The sequence below is a fragment of the Sciurus carolinensis genome, chromosome 5 (genome assembly GCF_902686445.1).
Source record: "Sciurus carolinensis chromosome 5, mSciCar1.2, whole genome shotgun sequence".
In the NCBI taxonomy this organism is placed as follows: domain Eukaryota; kingdom Metazoa; phylum Chordata; class Mammalia; order Rodentia; family Sciuridae; genus Sciurus; species Sciurus carolinensis.
Genome location: NC_062217.1, coordinates 10,013,153 through 10,032,112, shown reverse-complemented (window position 1 = coordinate 10,032,112; position 18,960 = coordinate 10,013,153). Strand labels below are relative to the sequence as shown.

The window sequence follows — 18,960 nt, the reverse complement described above, 5'->3', positions numbered from 1 at the left end:
TCTGTATTCTTGCTTCTCGAGTTTCCCTAGTTCCTAGCTTAGACCACCACAGCTGTATTTCCCACTGGGTTGGTGGTCCTTCTTGGTTCATCAACACATTCTAACCATGAGTCAGTCTTCTTCAGTTAGTAGCCATCTTCCTAAAAATATTAAATTAACTTCCTGCACCTTGCTGGGTACACATGGCATTTGGTGGCCTTGCCAGTTACGTAATAGCAGCTCTATTCTGCTGAAACTGTGCCAAACTGGTTTAGAGGAAATTTGCAAATGATCTCTGTGGACATGCAGGTTGGATCTCCACCTTTGTCTGTGTCTGTCCACACTGCCTCTGGTTGCAGGCAACAGGGGCCAGTGCCTTCTCTGGAGACCCACATAGGACCTCTGCTGTGCTCTTTTCCTGCTGACTCAGCATGCTTTTCTGAATGCTGGTGTCTCTGTCATTCAAATATTGCTAAGTGAGTTCTTTCTGACTCTTTAGAGCCCCCGGGTTGCAAAGATTCCTGTGACTTCCCCAGGTAGTATCTTGTGAATATAGGATACCCTATGGGTTGTGACAATCTCCTGTCATGGAAATCCTTAAATGACATCATTGTTAAGTGGAATCTTTAACATATTTGCTTATAGGATCATGACTTTAACATATGTGTTTTTTTCTTTATAATTTTTGATTATAATATATGAAGTCTAAAAAATAACAATATCAATATTGTGCCTTTTGACCTGGCTTAAGAGAAATAATCTTATATCATTGCAGAAATAGGGATAAATAATTCTGGTGTTTTCCCTTCCATCCCAAATACATTTTGTGCACAGTCCTTTTTTGGAAATCTTTTCTGATGCTGAAAATAAAAGAGGTTTTTAACTCTGTGTTGCTTTTTACATTTTTGTTGCTTTCTCAAGAGTAGGTGGTATCCCAAGATTGACTATAAATGTGAATGGATTTTAGAAACCTTAAAAACAACCAAAAAAATACATGATCGACACACACAAACATACATCTATAAGTGTCTTTAAATGCACTTATATCTTTTTGCACACTGACTAGCACCAGAGTCTTTAAATTGTTATCCAGCCTCAAGTGATTATTGAATTAATTTTGGAGACTGTATTTGCCTATTACCTTTGTGAAACGGCGTAGACCTCCTCCAGGAAAATGTCATGACTCTGTAACCCAGAAGCCCATTTTGTAGTTGATCAGATTGCGTGTGTGTGTGTGTGTGTGTGTGTGTGTGTGCATGTGGGCATGCACACACTTGCCATGAGAGAAGGAAAAACATGGTTCAGAATTTACACTTGATACCCATTTTTTTTATTCTGCAAAATTGCTTCTTCTTTTAAGTTTAGGATTGTGATCATCGGGACAGTTGTGTTCAGGCAAGCTGTTCTCCAGGTGCTTTCGGCAGAGATGGTAACAGCTGGATGGAAACAGGGCATTGCAGATCTAATTCCTCAAGATGAGGCGATACCAGAGTAGGGTTGGCCCTTGATCCAATATGACGGTGTCCTTACAAGGGAAGAGTCACAGATAGTCTTGGTGAGAAGGCCATGTGGTGACAGAGGCAGAGATCTGAGTGATGCATCTGCAAACCAAGGAACACCAAGGATTGCACCAGGAGCTAAGAGATAAGAAAGTAGTCTGAGTCTTAGGGGACCATGGCTCTGCAGTCACCTTCATTCTGGATATCTCAGCTCCAGAATAGAACATTTCTGGTGTTTGCAAATACCCAGTTTGTGATACTCTGTTTTGGCAGGAAACTAATATGAGAGATTAAATATTTGCTCAAAGTTACCCAGCAGCACAATGTGGAAGTGGATTTTGATCACAGCCTGTCACTGAGTTCATACTCTGAAGCTCTGAGCCCAGAATGGCGCCACGGTGATATACAGTTCCATACTGGGAGTGAGGAAAGGACATGTGCAGAGTTCACTCTATAGGAAACCAGTAGGACTGAAGATAAAGAATGCAGTGGTTGATTAAATTTTTTTGTTTTAATTAGTTGTACATGACAGTAGAGTACATTTATACATTTTGATAGATCCTACATAAATGGATTGTAATCTCTCCATTTTCTGATTTTACATATTGTAGATCACGTCGGTCATGCAGTTATATATGTACATAAGGTAATAATGTCTGTTTCATTCTATTATCATTCCTACCCCCATACCCCTTCCCCTCCCTCCACTTCCCTCTACCTAATATAAAGTAACTATTCTTCCTATCCCTCTCCATTGTGAATTAGCATCTGCATATCAGAGAAAACATTTGGCCTTTGGTTTTCTGAGTTTGACTTATTTCGCTTAGCATGATATTCTCTAACTCTATTCATTTTACCATCAAGTGCCATAATTTCATTCTTCTTTGAAGCTGAGTAATATTCCATTATATATATACATATACACCACATTTTCCTTATTCATTCACCTATTGAAGAGCATCTAGGTTGGTTCCATATTTTAGCTATGGTGAATTGAGTTGCTATAAACATTGATGTGACTCCATCACTGTAGTATGTTGATTTTAAATCCTTTGGGTATAAATCGAGGAGTTGGATAACTGGGTCAAATGGTGGTACCATTCCAAGTTTTCTAAGGAATCCATATACTGCTTTCCATACAGATTGCACCATTTTGCATTCCCACTGGCAATGTATGAGTGTTAGATGATGAATGCTGTTAATGTTTATTGAAGATGCACATAACAAACACTTCTGATAAAAATCATCAGCATTAGAAGTTATGCTGTGTAACATCTCAACACCCAGGGCTTTCAGTTTTGGTATCTATATTAAAAGACAAAATTTATAGTCTTGCTAATTCTCATATGTGTATGCTGACATATATGTATGAATGCATATATGAATTGAACACATACACATATTCACACACATGCATATTCCTCGGCACATGTACTTGCCCATAGTGAGGAGGGAATCAGTAGTGATTGTGGAGCTTCATCTTTTCTTTAGTAAAGGTGGATTTTGCTAACCTTGGTCAGGACAGTGAGATTCTTAGATTCCAGTTTGACTACATTTGACTATTGATGAATGCATACTATGGGTGGATATTACATTTCTAAACCTTGAGTAGCTCTGTCATCTGGTGTGCTTGATATTAATAGTCTTAAATAAAATGCCCTAACAGAAGATACAAGGCCAAGGGAGAAACCAAGTGTTTTAGTCGGTTTTTTCTCTGCTGTGACTAAAGGACCCAACCAGCACAATTGTAGAGAAGGAAAAGTTTATTTGGGGGCTTATAGTTTCAGAGATCTCAATTCATAGACAGCAAGCTCCACTCCTTGGGGCTCAAGGTGAGGCAAAACATCATGGCAGAAGAGTGTAGTGGAGGGAAGCAGCTCACATGAGGATCAGGAAGCAGAGAGAGATAGTCCAGATACAAATATATACCCCAAAGCCATGCCCCAATGTCCACTTCCTCCAGCCACATCCTACCCACCTTCAGTTACCACTCAGTTAGTCCCTATCTGGGGATTAATTCACTGACTGTGTTAAGACTCTTACAACCCAATCATTTCTCCCTACACCTTCTTACATTGTCTCATACATGAGCTTTTGAGGGATACCTCACATCCAAATCATAACACCAAGGAAGCGAGAACTGTTTTCATTGCCAAAGAAAGTGAAGGAATCCCTGTCAATATTTCTGATAATTAACTGGGTGACAGAAGGAGGCAAGTGATCCCCTGCCTGCCCCCGTACCAATCTCAACTCAAACTCCTGAGTCATGGACATAGCACTCTTTCTTATCACCATGGATTCTCAGGTAGTGAGGGGCACTGCTTCTTGGGGTTCGTGTGGATGAAACAGGGTCAGGGAGGATCATTCTAACACTTCCTTACAGAGACAATTCCCTTCATCCCACGAGAAACACTGAACTCATATATACCTTTTTATTTTACCAGATCCCCAGTTCCCTAAAATAATGGGGCCAGAAGAATTAAAAGATTTATTACAACCTGCTAAAGCTCACAAAGCTAGTAGTGGCAGAATCTGTACTAGCATCTAACTAGTTCAGGGTTCTCTGAAACCCTGAACTAATTCTTGTGTGTTTGTATTTTGTGTGTTTGTATAATTCTTGTGTGAACTTGATACATTATTATAAATATGACTTTATGAAATTTATTACCTAAGTTCAGCCAAAGTATTGTGTCCTGCTTTACTATCATGTATATTTTATCCTTCAATCTCAGACTGCCAAAATTTCCATTTTTAAGTCTCCAATTTTAGCAGTGTTAAACCCACATTATAAATAAACATCAAGAGAGACTACAGTATTTTAAAGGGTGCTGTGAATAACAAATAGAGTTTCAACTATCCCATAAATTTTAGTAGCAAATATGGCTAAATAACAATTACTTGTTATCTGCCACCACTGCCTATATTATGACATTGTATGCTCCAGTTGGAGAGACTACTTTGCTTTGTTATGAGGAAAATAAAAAAATTGGACTATAGTAGGGGATTTTCCAAATGCATGGAATCTGGAGGTAATTCAGTCCAATCTCTTAATTTTGCAGATGAGCACAGCAAGATCTAAAGAATTTAGGAGACTGGATTTTTAAATTCTTTTACCTACCAGTTTTAGTATGATTTAATTTTAAATAGTAAAAGAAGTCTGATCACTTTGCTGTTAAGAGTTCTTTCATGAAGGATTATGCACAATACAATTCTGGACATCAGCTCCAAAAGGAAATGGCACAAACAAAACCAGTGCCATCAAGCCAGCAGTCCACAGCTCTTCCTCCACCTCTTTTCCTAGAGCAAAGGGTCCTTCCGGGTCCATTGCCTTCTGAAGCTGAACAAATAATATTGGCCAGAATGGGGAAAGCAGAGCTTTTGAGTTCATAAGCTATGTGAACTGAGTAAGTCACTCAAACTCTGGTCCCTAGACTCTCATTTACAAAATAGAAAAACAAAATCCATCTCACTGGCTCTTAATTTGTGAAAATTAAACAGATTAACCTGCATAAAGTACTTATCACAGTAGCAGAAACCAGTGGTTATTGGTTTCCATTTCTTCACTCTTCCATTTTCCTCAGCAAGATCACATGGCTTGTTAATGTCCAGGCAAGACTAAAACCCAGACCTTTTCATTTCTAGTCAGTAGACCCTACATAGAATTTTTCCACTGTTCACATCAAAATGTTCCCAAGAATGAAAAGCAGAAACACCTAAAACACCATTTTTTGTTAGCTTGAGAAGCTGTCAGGAACTGGTGCCCCATCTTGAAATGACCACGTTTCTATCTCAAACTGAAATGATTGTAATATTAGACAAAATTCTAGATGTAGCATAGTTAATTCTTAACCTTAGATAAGAATCCTTAGTGTGTTTCTTATCCTTAGAGAAGGCTGGGAATGCATAATGACTCAAAAAGAGTAGGAGAAAATTGAGAGTATTTGTTATTAAGTAAGCATGTTGGAATCCCCTGGACCATAGGACACAATGCAGGTTTTGGGTATTTACACATTGGAATAAAAGCAAATGGTCTTGAACTGACAGGACCAAGTAAGTGTTCAGATTTAAACATCTGCTTCAAGGTTACCATGTAACTCCAGCTTCAGTACACCTTACTTATTTATGATACCTGGAGAGCATGAATTTGTATCATCCATTCTTCTCAGTATGATAAAAATTTTGTCAGTAAGAAACTGTGAGGAGTGCAGTAATAACTGTCTTGCTTTGTTCTTTATTTTAAAGCTAGTAACAATGAAAATATAAGAATGCATTTCAATGTCTAACCATATCACTAAAATTCAGTTACATACTTTGTGCATGAACAAAAATGTGTGCTTATCTCCAAAATTACTGTATATGCTGCTTTAAAGTTTAAAACAAGCATTCCGAGTAGTTATTAAGAGTAACTATCAGTTTTGTGTCACAGTAACTACAACACCTGACAAGAACAACTTAAAGCAAGAAAGGTTTATTGTGGCTCACAGGTTCTGTTCATGGGTGACCTACTCCACAGCTCTGGACCGGAGGTGAAGCAGAATATCATGGCAGAAGAGAGTGACTGAGGGAAGCTGCTTGGTTCATGGCAGCTGAAGCAGAGAGAGCTTGAGTCTAAGGAGCCAGGGATGATATGATCTGCCGGGGCACACCCCTGGTGACCTACCTCCTCCAGACATGCTGGCCTGCCTACAGTTACCACTCATCAATCCATTCAGTAGATCAATTCACTGATTAGGTTGCCACTCTCACAATCTGATCATTTCACCTCTGAACATTCCTGCACTATCTCACGCATGAGATTAGGGGGAAACCATATATCCAAACCATAACAGTGACATAGGGTTGGAAGTAACTCAAGTTATCCATTTTTATATTTATAGCTCTGTTCTGTCATTGTTTGTTTCCCACATTTCACTTAAATGCAGAACTAGGTAGCATTGTAGGATGTGGGAAAGTGAACTCTAATTCCACACTCTTGGTGAACTTACTCTCAAAGTGAACATAAGATCCTTGTTTCCATGTAAGGTTTAGAGAGCTAGAAGGTGTCATCTACTCTTGCATTGAAGAGAAGTAGGGTAAACTGCAAATTCCCACATGTCCTTGAACTCATCCAAGATCTGAAATCATAGGAAAAGCAACTGGTCCAAAATCTGGGGGCAAATGTGCAGTTGGAGAGAGATGAGAAATGAGCACTGGCTTTCGTGGGCAGACTCAACCAGGCCCTAAGACACATAATGGGAAATTTGGTGGAAGGCAGGTGTCCCTGGTGAATGAGTAGGAGGCCCCTGCATGCTCTAGAATTTGAGGAAATCCACAGCCTCTTCAGTTATTTCTCTACAAATCCCTCTGAACTTCATAGAAGAGATTTGAAAGTTCTTCAAAAAAGTGACCCTTGGAGGTGAGACCTCAGGGAGAACGGCAGCCCCTCCAGGATGGTGCTCCAGGCCCATGATGCCTTTTTCCCTGGAGAACCAAACCCCACATATGTTGGGTAATTAGCAATAACCCTGTTGTTCTTAGGGCACCTGTGAGTACCCATGGCACTTGAGGGAAGGGACAGAAAAATAAATATTAACCCAGCATTGATAAATAACAACAAACTCACACAGACAATAGGTAGATTTATCATATTCAAATGGATGGAGAGCGACACAAACAATATCTTAGATGGGGGTCACAGGAAAAGACCCATTAAATATAGAGAAACAAAGATAATAATTATAAGAGATTTCTTGTCAGAAACCATGCAAACAGGAGGAAAATGGAGTGATATGTTTCAAGGCTGAAAAAAAGTCAACATTTTTGATGATTATATCCAGCAAAAAAGCATATTTTAAAAAATCAAAAGGAATTTTTGTGAGTATGTTCATTATAAGAGACCTACTCTAGAGAAACCTAAAGGAAGTTCTTTAAGCAAAAGGAGTGTGATACTGTACCAAAACTTGGATTTACACATAGAGATGAAGAGCACCAGAAATGAAATAAGTTAGGTTAACAACATTCATGTTTTGCTTAATTGTAGTTGCTTTAAAAGAGGATGGTCTAAAGCAGAACCAATAGCAGCCATGTTGTATATTTACACTAAAATTTCTGCGTGTTTATGCAAAAGTAAAATACCATAAAAGATGGGAGGGAGGAATCAGGGACTTGCTACTTTAAGCCTCACAACACCATACTTGAGGTAGTGTAGTGTTTCTGGAAAGCAGAGTCTGAATGATTAAGGAGTGAGCATCCATATAAACCCCAGGACAACACTAAAATCCAAAATGTTAAAATAGTTAAAAGAGGAAGTAAAATAGAATCATAATAATGCTAACTAACAAAAGGGAAGAAAAAAACAGGGGAAGAAAAAAAAAGGAAGCTAATAACAAAGTGCTGAAAGGGTGAAGGTCTTACGGTATCTGATTTTTATACTTCCCTAAATTATAGTATCTAAGACTGTGTGTTAGTGGTAAAAGCATAAACCTGGAATTAAACAGAGTCTTTACACAGATAAAAAAAAGAACAGTTTTTAAAGATCAATTGGATTTAACTAAAATCAAAACATTTTATTCTCTGAGAGATGTTGTTAAAAGAGAATGCCAGAGTGAGCCCAGATCTCAGTGTAGTTTTGATTTGCACCTCTCTAATTGCTAATGATGTTGAATGTTTTTTCATATATTTGTCAGTCATTTGTGTTACTTCTTTTCAGATGTGTCTGTTCAATTCATTTGCCCATTTATTGATTTGGTCTATTTGATTTTTTGGTGTAAAAGTTTTCGAGTTCTTTATATATTCTAGATAGTAATCCTCAGTCAGAAGAGTAGCCAGCAAAGATTTTCTCCCATTATGTAGATTCTCTCTTCAGAATGGCAGTCATCAAGAATCCAAATCATCAGTGCTGGAGAGAAGGTGGAGAAAAGGGAACACTTGAACACTGTTGCTGGAATTGCAAATTAGTCCAACCACTATGGAAATCAGTATGGAGGTGTAATGATTTGCACATGTGAGACAGTGCAAGAAGGTTCAGAGGAGAAATGACTGGATCGTGAGAGTCTTAACCCAATCAGTGTTTTAATCCCTTGATAGGGATTAACTGAGGGGTAACTGAAGTGGTGGGGTGTGGCTGGAGGAAGTGGGAATTGGGGCATGACTTTGGGTATATATTTTGTATCTGAAGAGTGGGTGGAGATATTCTCTCTCTCTCTCTCTCTCTCTCTCTCTCTCTCTCTCTCTCTCTCTCTCTCTCTCTCTCCCCCCCCCCCTCTCTCTCCCCCTCTCTCCCTCTCTCTTCTCTCTCTCTGCTTCCTGATGATGTGAGCTGCTTCCCTCTGCCACATTCTTCCACCATGATGTTCTGCCTTACCTCAAGCCCTGAGGAATGGAGCTGGCCTTCTGTGGACTAAGACCTCTGAAACCATGAGCCCTCAAATAAACTTTTCCTCCTCTTTAATTGTGCTGGTCACAGCAGTGAAAAAGCAGCCAAAAACTGACTAAAACGGGAGGCTCCGAAAGATATTACTATGTACAAATATAATGTATCAATAAAAAATGTGGAGAAAAAAAGAGAATGACTCAAAAGCTACAGCTTGGGAGAAAATATTTGCAAATCATATTAATGGGAGTGAACTTGTATACAAGATGTATAAAAACCTGAAAAATTTAATAGAAATAAACAAACAAACAGAAACCTCCAGGTCAATACAAAAATGGACAAAATATTGATTGCAGAAAAGTATATGAAAAGATGCTCAGTATATTAGTTATTGGAAAATGCCACTTAAAATGACAATGAGCTATCCCTTCAGACCTATTAGTATGACTAAAATATAAAAAGAGAAAGGAAAAATGGAAGAGAAGAAGGAAGGAAAGGAGGAAGGTCCCAATTCCAGGTGGTGGAGGGGACGTGGAACAATTGGTTTCTCCTGTGTTCCAGGTTGAAATGCATGCTTCAGGCACTCTGGACAACAATTTAGAAGTTTTGTTTTAAAAGTAAAGTGTATGTGTATGTCCCATGTAATCCAGAAGTCCCATCTCAAGAGAAATGAAAATGTATGTTCATATAAAAATGGAACTCACTTGTTTGTAGTATCTTTATCAGCAGTTACGAAGCATTGCAGGCCAACAGACATATCCTTCAACCTGAAAATGGATAGATGAACTATTGTGTTCATATAGCAGGATACGAGTCAGCAATTGAAGACAACAGAGTGAGGTCTTACTGATTCACACCTTCATGAGATGACTCTCAAATGCACTTTGTCTAGTGGATGAAGCCAAGTCTGAGTCTACATTATTATACAATTCCATTCACACAAATTGTGAAATAGTCTAAACCACAGAGACAGAAACAGACGAGCAGTGGACAAGGACTGGGGACAGCAAGGAGACCATGTCCTAGGGAGCAGGAGGTGAGTTTTGGGTGGCGGTGTTCTGTAGAACTGTGCCGATGGACATACTACTCCATTCATTTGTCGAAGCCCATTGAGCTGGACACCACATAGAGTCAATGTACTGAGAGTAAAACTTAAAAAATATTCACCACCACATGGGTGGAATCCATGATGAAATACAGAAGGTGTCAAATGAATTTAAGTGTCTTACAGGGGAGTCCCTAACCAAATTGATGGGATGGGGAGAAAAAGAGCTGCTTTTAGTAACTTTGGAGAACAATGTTTTGTAAAGTTAAACACACACACAAAAACTGTGCACAAACACTGTGTTCTGGTCAATCAGTCTGTTTCTAAGCAGTTCTGAAACTATTCTGTGTGTCCAGTAAATGAACAAATAAAGATCCTGTAGCTAATGACAGCCACGTTCTCACTGTTGGAGAAAGAAGTTAAAAACAAGAAAGGCTGGATACCACCAGGTGGGAGATGCAGGACTTAGCATGAATTGTGCATTTTTGTTTTTATCTGGGTATGTGTGTGTGTTTTATCTTGTGTGTGTGTGCAGCGCACAAATACCAGTATAGAGATAAATATAGATGGTACATGTGTATGTATGGGTTAACATGTATGCACGTATCTCCTCACTCACTCTGAGAGTGTCTGGAAGTAGTGGTGTCCCAGGGAGACCTAGTTTTCAGATCTTAGTATTTAGTGCCCAGATTTTAATATTTCAACATACTGCTCAAAAATAAAAGGAGCCAGGGTTCCTTAGAATGTTGGCTAATTTTAAGACTCAAGCAAGGAGAATATAAGTGGAAGGATCTTATGAAATCAGAAATTAATAATGTACTCAAATATGTGCATCTTCTTTTGCTTGTATTTCTCTATGTTCACTTAGAAAAACCAGAAGAACCAACCTAGCCAACTGGAGTTTTCAATGGTCAAAGATGGGAAAATTGAGCTATAATACAAATTATGAAATTGTTGAAATATAACATTCAAAATAAAATAATACCCTAAAGACATACAGATTTCAAGAAATTATTTCATAAACAAATGCTGGGGAGTGGTATTGGTCAAATTATATTGTTGTATTGTGTGCATGTATGAATATATAACAACAAATCTCATCAATATGTACAAATATAATACACCCATAAAAGTGAGGAAAAAATAAGTTAATGCAGGGAAGGGACACCTTATTCCTTACAGAATTCAAAATAATAAATGTTGAAGAGATGAAGGAAATAGAAAGTTGCCCTTAGAATACCAAAGCAATAAATGCTGCAGGTGAGATCAACTGATAAACGCTAAAATCAATGGGGAAGATGTTAAAGAGAAACAGGGTATTTCTATGGCCTTATGGAGTGTAGTGGATAATATTGACAATATTCAGTTTTTGGTCCTGATCATTGTACTATGATTGTGTGAGATGCTAGCAGCAGGGAGTCTGGATGAGGTTGTGCAAATCTCTACCCTGTGTGCAACCCTCCTGTGAGTTCCAAATTATCTCACAATCATGTTTAAACAAATGTGAGCAGCCAAATGTGAGTGCATTGGGGTCTACTAGCAAACTGGAGGGCTCAGAATTAACTTCCTCTAGTAGACAATGCTTATTAGGTAATAAATAATGCAAATGTGCTAATTTGTAGCTTATTAATACATACTTTATTTAAGCTCAGTAGTTAGTAACTATTATTTGGAAAAGTAACTATTATTTGGAAATTAAACCAACAGAGTTTTTTTTTTTTTTTTCAGGGAGAAGTATTTTATGACTGACACTGTATAAAATTATTGTCAATAATAAAAAATGACATTTAATCAGTTTTATTATTATTTTAAAATGTTTTCTGACATTGAACCTCCTTACAGCCTGTGCATGAGGTAGTCTACTCCCATTTCTTCATCCTTGTTATGCTGAAGTTTATGTGTGGTTACTGGGATTGTGTGACAAAGAGTAGTTTGTCATTAAACAAGATCTCCATGAGACATAGCTGTAACTGTATATCTCTATCTATTTCTAGATCTACATCATCATCTACATTTACATCTATATCATCATTTGGAGCTCTATCTAGTACTGGGGATGTAGCTCAATAGAACAGTGTTTGCCTAACATGCATGAGGCTGGGTTCAGTCCCAGGCACTGCAAAAAAAGTGTGTGTGTATGTGTGTGTGTGTATGTGTGTGTGTGTGTATTATGTATACATGGATATGTACATGTGTACATATATGTACATATATCTGCACCTATATATACACATATATACATTTATACATATCTATTGATATTTACACTTATATATCTACATCTATTTCTGTATCTATGTCTCTATCCATCTACATGTTTACCTATTTCTGTCTACCTAACTAGCTAGTTTTCTTCTTTTCACCTATTTAATACTTCATGAGGACTTGAGACCACAAATGTATAGCTAATTTAATAAGCCCATTAGGCTGGAATTTTATTTTCATACAAAATGCTATTAGGCTTGGAGGGCAGAGTTAAGTGCCATCCCTTTCATCTTTATTTTTTCTTTCTTACATTTTGCAGAGGAATTTACAATTTTTTTTGTTATCATATGCAAGTGAAGAGTTGATATTTAAAAATTTTTCAATGCTGGTAAAATCTTTCTTTCCTATTTAAAGCAGTTTGTTTTAGTTTGGAAATAAAATGTATATACTGGGCACTGTGGCACACACCTGTAAGCTGGCAACTCCAGAGGCCGAGACAGGAAAATTGCAATTTCAAGGCCAACCTCAGCAACTTAGTGAAGGCCTACACACCTTAGTGAGACCCTGTCTCAATATAGCAAATTAAAAGAGCTGGGGATACAACTTAGTGTCAAAGCATCCCTGGCTTTGATCCCCAGTACTAAAACATAACTAACTAAATAAAAAGTGCCTGCATTGTTCCTTTGCTTTGTTTTAAGGAATTTTTCACCATTGACTGGAGTTGATTAGTTCCTTGGCATTACCTGGTTTTTAAAAAAAGGAAGTAATAGCAAAGCTGCCAATTATTGATTATTTAGGAATCACAAAACCTGTATTATTCTGTTGGAATACCTTTCCTTTATCAGTGGAGGAGTAAGACTTAGCATGCCTGAGAGAAAGTGGGCCAGGCCTCTTACCTGAAAAGGTGATCACAATGCTGCATTTATACTCCACCATGACTTGACTTCCTTCCCATGATGGGCTGGACCACTGACAACCCTGTAAACATAGAAATAGTCTTTTACCTCCTTGTTCCCATTGCTTTGGTGAGGAAGTCATTTTGCTTTTCTCTGACAGTTTTGTTTTGTGTTTGGTTTCCCTTGACTCCTTGGGAACTTATCTGAAGGTCAACAGATTTATTCTCAAGCACGTTGCACTGTTCATTTTAAGACCACATTTCTTAGTTGTGGAAATTGAATTGTCTGGGGAAGAAACAGCTGGAATGGATCAGACAGCCAGGAAAATCCTTTATTGGCTGGGACTTGATGTAGGTCTGGATCAGCAGAGACCACCCTTAGACCTGGGTAGGAGAAGCCCTGACCTGGGCCCCATAGTTTAGGGTTCCTGCCTGGTCTTCCAGCTTTCTGTTACCATGGTGGGGGCAGGGGTGTCTGAGAGACCAAGGGAATGTGGCCACCTGGATCCCTGGAAATGGTCACCTCTTGTCTCTTACACTGAGGTGCCTGGAACTGAGAACTTCCCACCTGAAAGATCCTAAACACTCCCAGACTTGGCCTGCCCCCAGGTCTGTGGGTCTCTAGACTGGAGCAGTGGGCAAGGAGAGACCACTATAGAAGGAATATAGGGGAGGGATGGCAGAGCCCTGGGCTAGTGGAGCTGTGCCTAGGTGTGCATGTGGGTTCTCAGGACCTTCCTGTGTAGGGCAGAGGCAAGGGGCAGGTGGGCTTGCTGCCATTCATGGCCGGCCAATTGCTCCAGATCTTAAGAAAACAGTGATCCACCTTTCACCTGAGTTTGGATTAGGAAAGAGAAAAGTACGGATCTCTATTCACAACTGTTGTGGGCTGAACACACTCCCCATAAGGTCATATGTACCTTGTACCCGTGCCTGTTAATATGACCCTGTCTGGAAATAGGGTCTTTAAGATATAATCCCGTTAAGGTGAGGTCCTGCTGGAGTAGGGAGGATCCAAGTCCAGTGCCCTCTGTGTTTATATTGAGGTGAAGGCATAGACACAGAGGAGGGGGCATGGGGGTCTGAGACAGGGTCTGGAGTGGCCTTCTCAGCCACACAATGTCAGGAGTGCTGGCAACCACCAGGTAGAAAGGCATGGAACAGGTTCTCCCTCAGAACCACCCTGTAGGAGGAACCACCCTGCTGACACCTTGCTTTCTGGCTTCTGACCTTCAGAACTGTGAGAAAATAGATTTCTGCTGCTTTAAGTCACCAAGTTGGTGGTACCTTGTTATGGCAGTCCCAGGAAACTAATATATAAGGGATAAATTATTTTGAAAAATGGGGTCTTTTTCTGAAGCCATATTATGGACACTGTAATGGAGATTACCTCGGCACGATAAAATATAGCAGCCCAATCCCCTGAGGTCTGTCGAAGCTCTTACTAATCTGGAAAAAATAATAAAAGTGGTCTGAAGACTATTTTCTAAGAAAAAATAATATATTTACCTCCAAATAAGGGTACATAGCCTATTATCTGATAATTGTTGACAGTCAAAAATCAATTTCTATTCTGTTAGCTTTCCTAAATGGGGAGAAATGAATCAAAGAGGTTTTTACTTGGCATGGAGTTGAGAAAGAATATGAAGGCAGTAACCTTTCTTACATCAACTGGCATGTTTGAGCAGATGTTAAAGGAAGTGCTGAGAACACACTACCAGACCCAGGGTGGGTCTGAGCATGTCCCCAAGATGCTAACTCTATTCATGAGGGAAGGGGGCCCTTAGTAAAAAAATAGCATTATCAGGACAGGACATTGGAGGGTCTTCATTGTGCCATTATATATCATGATGCACATGAAATACTCTTTCCCAGGGTAATTTTATCCTAGAATCTTACATGGAGGGAGTTTCGTGAAACTGGGCTTCTGGACTCTGAGGAATAAAAGCACCTTAGAATATTGCTCTACTGATGCTTCTTTGGGTCTGTTTGAGATGAATGAGTTTCTCCCTATCCTTTGAACATTTTCCTTATTCCTCTCCCATTTTAATCCTTGCTCCCTTTAAAAAAAACTGTGATCTTTGACTTACAAAAAATTATTAAATTTTGACCCATTTCTGCTATTGGTACCTTAGGTTAAGATCTAAGATTTTTGGCCCAACCAACATAAAAGAAGAACTGAATAATCTTTTATCCTTGCGTCAGCAAATCATTCATATCATACTCATTTATCTTCTAAAACATTTCTGTTTTTCTTCACTATTGACATGAAGCCCTTTCATTGGAATGAGCCCTAAGAAATATCTGATACTCAATTGACAAAATTGGCAATATCATGTGATTCAACCTAACACATTAATGTTACAAAGGAGTCAGTACAGTTTCCAAGATACTTAATTTACCAAAAGAGGCTTAGCCATTTCAAGACTTTGGATCAATCCCTTTACAAATAGATTGGATGGTTGACAGGCAGGATCACTTGTGCTTACAAATGACACCAAGTTAACCAGGACTGACAGTATTGTGTGAGATCAAACAGGAATGAAAATGATATAATCAACTTACAGAGTCAAATTGTAGTGAGTATAACGAAATAGGTGCTTATGGGACTTTGCAAAATAGAATAATTAATTTGACAAATGTAACAGAAATAAAAACATTTACATGGGTTAGAACACATGGTTTTAAACTCATAGCCAATCCAATTCCGGCTCTGTTGAATGTACCCAGACAGGAAGCTTCTGAGCCTTCTATTCTGACCAATCACCTACACCTCATCCTATGGTTCTGCCTGCCACAACAAATGACTGACTGTTGCACCAAATCAATGATCCATTCATTCCTTGAGATCTTTGAATTTTAGACATTTAGACATGGTATTAGGATTTTGAGTAATATAAGCATTCTCTCCTTACAACCCATTCCAACCCTGCCTAACTCCCAAGGACCAGATTGTTCAGAAAGTCTCCATCTTACTTCTATAGGTCATAGATTGTACTGCTCTTGAGGTGACAAACACTTCTGGCCAATTGTAACACCAGCTTCTTTAGCTCTCAGCCTTAACTTTGAAGTTTTAAAGTTCTTTGAGGACAAGAGCCAAGTATTATAGGTGTTTTGTACTTAGGTCAGGCTAATGTAGAGTCCATAAAAACATCTACAAGCTCCACCAAGCAAGGCTTTTAAGAAAGCTGAGGATCACAGCTATGTAACTGACATTGCCTAAAAGCAGGATAATGGCTGATGATAGCACTAAGGACTGGAAAACTTCTATGGAGTAGATGCTCTTCTGCCTTTGATTATTGAACCAAATTTCCTCATTAAAAAGGATTTACTTGTGTATATAAATCTTATCCCATGGTGTTATTTAATGCATCCATAAAATTTCATTCCATGTTAAACTATAGGACCAGAGTTTAGTTTAATGGAGCTTCACGTAAGGTTTCCCATTCAGAGTTTGTGGTTTTATGCATTATGAAATATATTTACATAGAAATAATTCCTACTAGGCTTTGTCTCAAATTTTGTGGTGCTAAGTGGATTTTTATGTTTTCATTGTGAAAGTTTTTGACCATGTGGTTTATTAGATTTCTGATGTATTACCTTGATCTCTCTATAAATTAAATAAAGGCTTATACGATCATTTATCAAAACTGATTGAGATAAAATTCTCATATTGCATTACCCTATAGATAATAGCATTACCCCTCAGCCTCTCAGAGATATGTGTGTTTCAATTTATTATAGCTCAACCTTGAACTGATGGCACCCTCAAGAGTTTTTGTTACAATGGTGGTTTCCGTGGGAAGACAGTTGGAGTCTCACTGGATGTTGTTAAATCCTCAGGCCATGGTACGTGTGACTGCGGCAAGTGCAGATGTGACGCAGGATGGTCTGGGGACGCTTGCCAGTACCCAACCAAGTGTGACCTGACAAAGAAAAAAAGCAACCAAATGTGCAAGAATTCTCAAGATGTCATCTGTTCTAATGCAGGTAAGAGTTCTGTCCTGTGAAAATTCTGAAGTGAAGCGATCAAATCTTGTTTTTTTTAATCGAAATATGTAGGTGTGGAGAAATGTTGAAACTGAGTGAGACTGCTTTTGAGTATTCTTTTTGGAAGTGAAATTTAGATAAATCAATGGGGAGAAAATGTCATCTTGCTGAGATTGGCAAGTCTAGTGCTTTCCAGTTGTTTCGGATGCCTCCTTAGAGCATCAACCCCCAGCAACAACCCCCAGCCACATCTTATGTAAGTTGGGAGCGATGATTTGGATTACTGGATTAAATCTTATGAAAGGATTTATGTAACCAACTTAAAAATTTTTTTTGCCACAGATCAAGGGTGCCTTGAATTTATACCTTGGCATCAAATAAAATCAAATGCTTTTAATTTGATAGATGGTTCAGATAAGCACATTGAAGAATATAATGGCAGCAAGATTTTTTGTTTGACCAAAATATTTTTATATTTCATAGGAGTCATTTAAAAATATTTCTTAGACTATGGCAGAGAAACTATAAAAATTAATTAATCAAACCATATAAAACAAAACAGCTGCAGTTTAGTTGGAATGGTATTTAGCTAGTGTTGCTGTAATTAAATACTCTTAATATGTGGGTGTGTGGAGCCTGAAAGTTGTTTTTCCTCAACTGTGGTAGACCATGAGAAACCCAGAGGGTAAGTGACAAATGTCAGTCAGTGCCCATGCCCTACCCCAGAGGTTCTGCTTCGGTGGGCTGTGGCTCGACTTCAGTGGGTCGTTAAGCTCCAGAGGTGATCCTAATGCCCATCTAGGGGCCTGAGCCTGTGTTCTCCATGCTAAGGGCGAGGATTTGACCAGCTGAACAAATACCTTCCCCGCTGAAGCTTGCATTACTGGCAGGGCCCTTCTGCAATCAGAGCTGATTGGGACAGATTGCTTGGTGGAGAGGAAGCTCAGTAAGGGTGTTCTGCTCGCAGGAATTAGGGCCACGCCCAGCACGAGGTGCCAGAGGATCCATCAGGGACCAGGACAAGTGGTCTGAGCAGTCATGTCACCTGTGTGCATGCCCCCTCCCTGCTTCTCAACACATCAGCTTCTTTTCTCTTAGTAGGATTTCTCTGCCTCTGACTCCTAACACCCAACAATACCCACTCATGCACCCCACACAACCCGTAGCCCCTTTTATCCTGAAAACAGTCATTCTTTCAAACTTTTTAATAAGGATTGGGAGTTGGCTTTCTAAATTATCTGTGTTTTACTATATTCATTATGGATTTGCATATCAGATTCAGGTATTAAAATGCATCCTAACCATGTGAGGGCTAGTCTAGGAATGTTTTAACATCAAGGAACATGATTCACATTAACATATCTTAAAGGAGAAAACATACAGAATGGCTTTGATAGATGATAAAATATTGATAAAATATAAGACATTTCTAAAATATCTATATCTCTCCTTTTTTTTAAACCTTTGAAATATATAATTTAAAAATACAATACTTTTACATAACCTACCATCCACAGTTCAGTTTTGTCAATTGATTCAACAAAGTCCTTTATAATATTTGCTTCCTGCAGGATCTAATCTAGGGACAGTGTTATATTTAGTTTTTATCTTTCTTTAGCTTCCTTTAATCTGGACAGTTTCTATTAACTTTGGTTTTATAGCATGGACAATCTTGAGGAAAACTGTCCCAACATCTTTTTCTTTTTTAAAAAAAATGTTACTCACTCTGAACTTGTCTGAGGCCTCCTTGTGATTAGATTGCTGCTATACATTCTTAGCTGAAATAACAGATAGATGACTTTTGTTCTTAGGATGTTTCATGAAGTGGGTGATGTCCATCTGCTGGTGTTGTGGCGGGGCTCACTTCTGATCAACCCGTCAAGATGATGTCTGATGTCACAACCTGTTATCACTGTTTTTATCACTGATTTACCCTTTTCATAATGCATGACCCGACTATGGGAAACAAAACAAAACAAAACAAAACTTTGAAGCA

At 38.7% G+C, this 18,960-nt stretch overlaps 1 protein-coding gene across 1 annotated transcript in view; it reads left to right on the top strand.

Moving 5' to 3' along the window:
- Window positions 1-18,960, top strand: part of Itgbl1 (integrin subunit beta like 1) — a 220,040-nt gene that overhangs the window by 76,442 nt on the left and 124,638 nt on the right. The window contains exon 3 of the mRNA XM_047552368.1: window positions 16,818-16,964. Within this exon, the coding sequence (XP_047408324.1) occupies window positions 16,818-16,964 (147 nt within the window). The remainder of the gene's footprint in view (window positions 1-16,817; window positions 16,965-18,960) is intronic.